Source organism: Pteropus vampyrus, unplaced genomic scaffold, assembly GCF_000151845.1.
Source record: "Pteropus vampyrus isolate Shadow unplaced genomic scaffold, Pvam_2.0 Scaffold449, whole genome shotgun sequence".
Classification (NCBI taxonomy): Eukaryota; Metazoa; Chordata; class Mammalia; order Chiroptera; family Pteropodidae; genus Pteropus; species Pteropus vampyrus.
This window is the reverse complement of record NW_011889230.1, coordinates 234,238-237,353: the sequence shown is the minus strand read 5'-3', so window position 1 is coordinate 237,353 and position 3,116 is coordinate 234,238. Positions and strand designations below refer to the sequence as shown.

The 3,116-nt window shown below is 65.1% G+C and overlaps 1 protein-coding gene across 1 annotated transcript in view; it reads right to left on the bottom strand.

The window, feature by feature from the left end:
* PKD1L1 (polycystin 1 like 1, transient receptor potential channel interacting) overlaps positions 1 to 3,116 on the bottom strand; it is an 88,190-nt gene that overhangs the window by 40,638 nt on the left and 44,436 nt on the right. The window contains exons 20-24 of the mRNA XM_011381735.1: positions 2,803 to 2,922; positions 2,661 to 2,730; positions 1,915 to 2,053; positions 968 to 1,052; positions 432 to 596 (exon numbers count right to left, since the gene is read on the bottom strand). Coding sequence (XP_011380037.1) covers positions 432 to 596; positions 968 to 1,052; positions 1,915 to 2,053; positions 2,661 to 2,730; positions 2,803 to 2,922 — 579 coding nt within the window. The remainder of the gene's footprint in view (positions 1 to 431; positions 597 to 967; positions 1,053 to 1,914; positions 2,054 to 2,660; positions 2,731 to 2,802; positions 2,923 to 3,116) is intronic.

The following is a 3,116-nucleotide window of genomic DNA, read 5'->3' as shown; positions in this document are numbered from 1 at the left end:
GAGCTTTCTCTTCCCTCACGTCCCCCGCACCGCCCCGGAGAGCGCTGTGCCCGCACAGGAGGAGCTGGCCTTGGAAGGGAGGGAGGGAAGGAGGGGCGGGGGGGGGGGAGGAGTGAGCTTCCTGCAGCTCCACTGAAATGTAAATGGACTAAAGTTCTCCAAAATCGTGGAGAAAATTTATATTTCCCATTTTCTTCAATATTTTAAAATACGCTCCTTTTGACGGTTTCTTTGGGGTGGGGGGAAGGTAAGGAAGTGGGTCCCACTGTCCGCCTGTCACACGTGTGTGCAAAGAAGGATAAGAAACTAAAGCGCGCCACGGTCCCCAGCACCACAAGCGAACGTGGATTCAGAGCGTGAGTTCGGACACGCGTGCCGAGGCTGCCCTGCGATTCTCTAAGCTCGGTGGCCACCACGGGCCCCGTCCCCACCTCCTCCAGCTCGGGCACGTCGCAGCCGGCAGAGCGGGGCCTGCGGGGCCTGGAGAGTCCCTCCAGCTCGGCACCCAGGGCCTTGGTGGCTTCGTGCAAAGATGCAGCGAAAAAGTGCTCATCGTCCTTCCTCTCCCAAGCGAAGCCCAAAGCCGCCAGGCCAATCTGCGGGGAGACAGTGGACATGGCGGTCACCAGGCCATGTGTGCACCCCTTGGAGCTGGCCCTGCTCCCGTCAGGACCGGACGCACGGCCCAGCCTAGGTACACGGCAGGGCCACTGCCTCCAGACCCCACCGCCCACTCCCTGGGTGCGGCGCTGCGCCAAGCCCTCTGCTCTCCGAGGCTCGGTGTCCCCAAGTAAACACTGGGGTACAGAGGGACTGCGGGGACCGATGACAGGCCCTCGAGCAGCCCGGTGTGGCCTCGGTCCCCGCTCCTCTCAAGCTGTGAAAATGGTTACACGCCCCAAGTAGAGCTGCCACCCGCTGCCAGGCCCCGCGGAGGGGAAGTGACTCCAGCCCGGGGGCTGCTCACCGTAAGTGGCTGGGTGACGAGGACACAGCAGGCCACGGAGAGAGTCAGCAGGCACAGCCACTGCACACACTGCGTCTGGCTGAACCTGCCCCAGGGAGACGGGCCATCGGTCCCCACCCGGCCGCACGCAGGGACACGCAGAGACTGGAGTGTCTGTGCTCGTGATGCGTGACCCTGGGTGGCTGTGGGGCTGCGGGGAAGGGGCGGTGGGGTGGGCTCCCTGTCGTCCTGCCCGAAGGGGACCCTCTTCCTGCCAGAGAGGCATCAGCTGCCCTGGAGCTGCCGAAGAGAAAGAGGAAGGGCCGGCCCACACGGGCAGAGAGCACGGAGGGGACGGGAGGAAGGCGGCCGGCAGCGGATGTCACAGCTGCTGAGCCCCGAGCCGCCCGGCTGCTGAGCTAATGGGGTCGCACCGGGGACGGCATTTGCCCATAACACCCTGCGAATTCGGCACCATTATTGTGGCTTAGGACAGCGTGGGCCCACGGAGCCTGCTGCACGACCCCGGGGTCGCACGCGGTGGCCCGACCCGCCTGGGGACCAGGCCGAGAGGCAGCGCGTGCGTGGGACAGAGTCAGAATCCCAGGCGTGCGCTTTCTCAGATGGCAGGTGACGGCTAAGGACATGCCATTCGTCCTCCTGGGGGCACAGCAGCTGGTCCCCTCCTGCCTTGGGTGAGGGTCCTGTGGCTTCTCGTAGCCACTGGGACACCACCAGCCAGGTGGAACGCTGGGACCCTGTGAGGTTTGCCCAGGACGCCCTTCACCCCGGGGCTGGGGAGGGACAGTGAGGGCCGAAACCGCAAGGGCCACGACTGGGCCACACTCTACAGGTTCCCAGAAATGTGGGAGGTGGGCCCGTCCCTCCTGGTGGGGTCGAGGGACGGACATAAATGCTGGACTTGCCGTCCAAAGGCGGGAGGACATCGGAAAACTTTCGCGGCTCACCTGTATCCTAGCAATCCTGTCCCCAGGCCACAGGCCACAGAGACTGTCCCGCAAACGGCCCACGCCACGGAGCCCAACCACGGCAGAGGCACCCGAGGCCACCAGGGCACAGCACGTCCTTCCGATCCACCGCCGGGGGCTGAGGAAGAGCAGGCAGGGCAGGCATGCTCACGGAGACTGTCATCTCCAGAGTGGTCATTAATTTTATGTCATCCTGACTGGGTCACAGGTGCCCATGCTTTTAGTGGAACATTATTCTGGGCGTGCCTGTGAGTGTGTCTGGGTGAGATCAGCATTTGACTCGGTGGACTGAATAAAGCAGACTGCCCTCCCCAAAGTGGTGGGCCTCGCCCAATCAGGTGAAGGCCCGACCAGCCCACGAAGGCCGACCCTGCCCCAGGAAGAGAGAGCCCTGGGGACGTGCTTCCCCAGCATCTACTCTCCCTCTGTCCCTCGACCCCACCAGGAGGGACGGGCCTTCCTGAGACTCAGAACGTGGCTCAACGGGGGTGCTGCGTGCTGGTGGGGCCCGGGCACCCCAAAACTGTCTTGTGAGCACAGGGAATAGAACCCAGCTTTCCCGTGATGAACGCAGTGTGAATGGGTGTGCAGCGTCCACCCAGCGGGCCGGGCAGCAAGGACCAGCGCGAGGCAGAGTGCCTCCGACCCCCGTTCAGACTTCGTCACCTCCCTGCGACTTTCGAACAAGCAGACGAGCCCCTTGAGCTTCGTGGGTGCACGCTCACCCTGAGCGGCCTCGCTGGGCATCCCTCTCGGGGGCCGGCGTGGCTGTGCTCCGGACGGCGTGCTGGCTTCCTGCAGAGGAAGGGGGTCACTCGGGTGGCACCCCAGAGTCCCGCCAGGACGGGCCCACGCAGACCCGCGTACCTCGCCACGCCTGAAGAGCAGTGACAGGAGCTGCGCCCCGGGGGAAGCCAGGAGCGTGCACAGGAAACTGGAGCCGAGGGCCCCCAGAGGGACACCGGGGGGGCCGGCGCCCAGCGGGAGCTGCAGGGACGAGAGCAGTGGTCACATCGCCCGGTCATCTGCGATCTCACGTGCAGTTCGCATGCGCGCACGCGACGTCGCCAGCCGCCTGGCTCCCGCGTCTGGACCTCCCGGCCCGGGACTGGAGGGAGGAAGACCAGAGGGGCCTTTCGGGCTTTTCTGCTGCACGAACCCCTTTGGACTGGACAACGTCG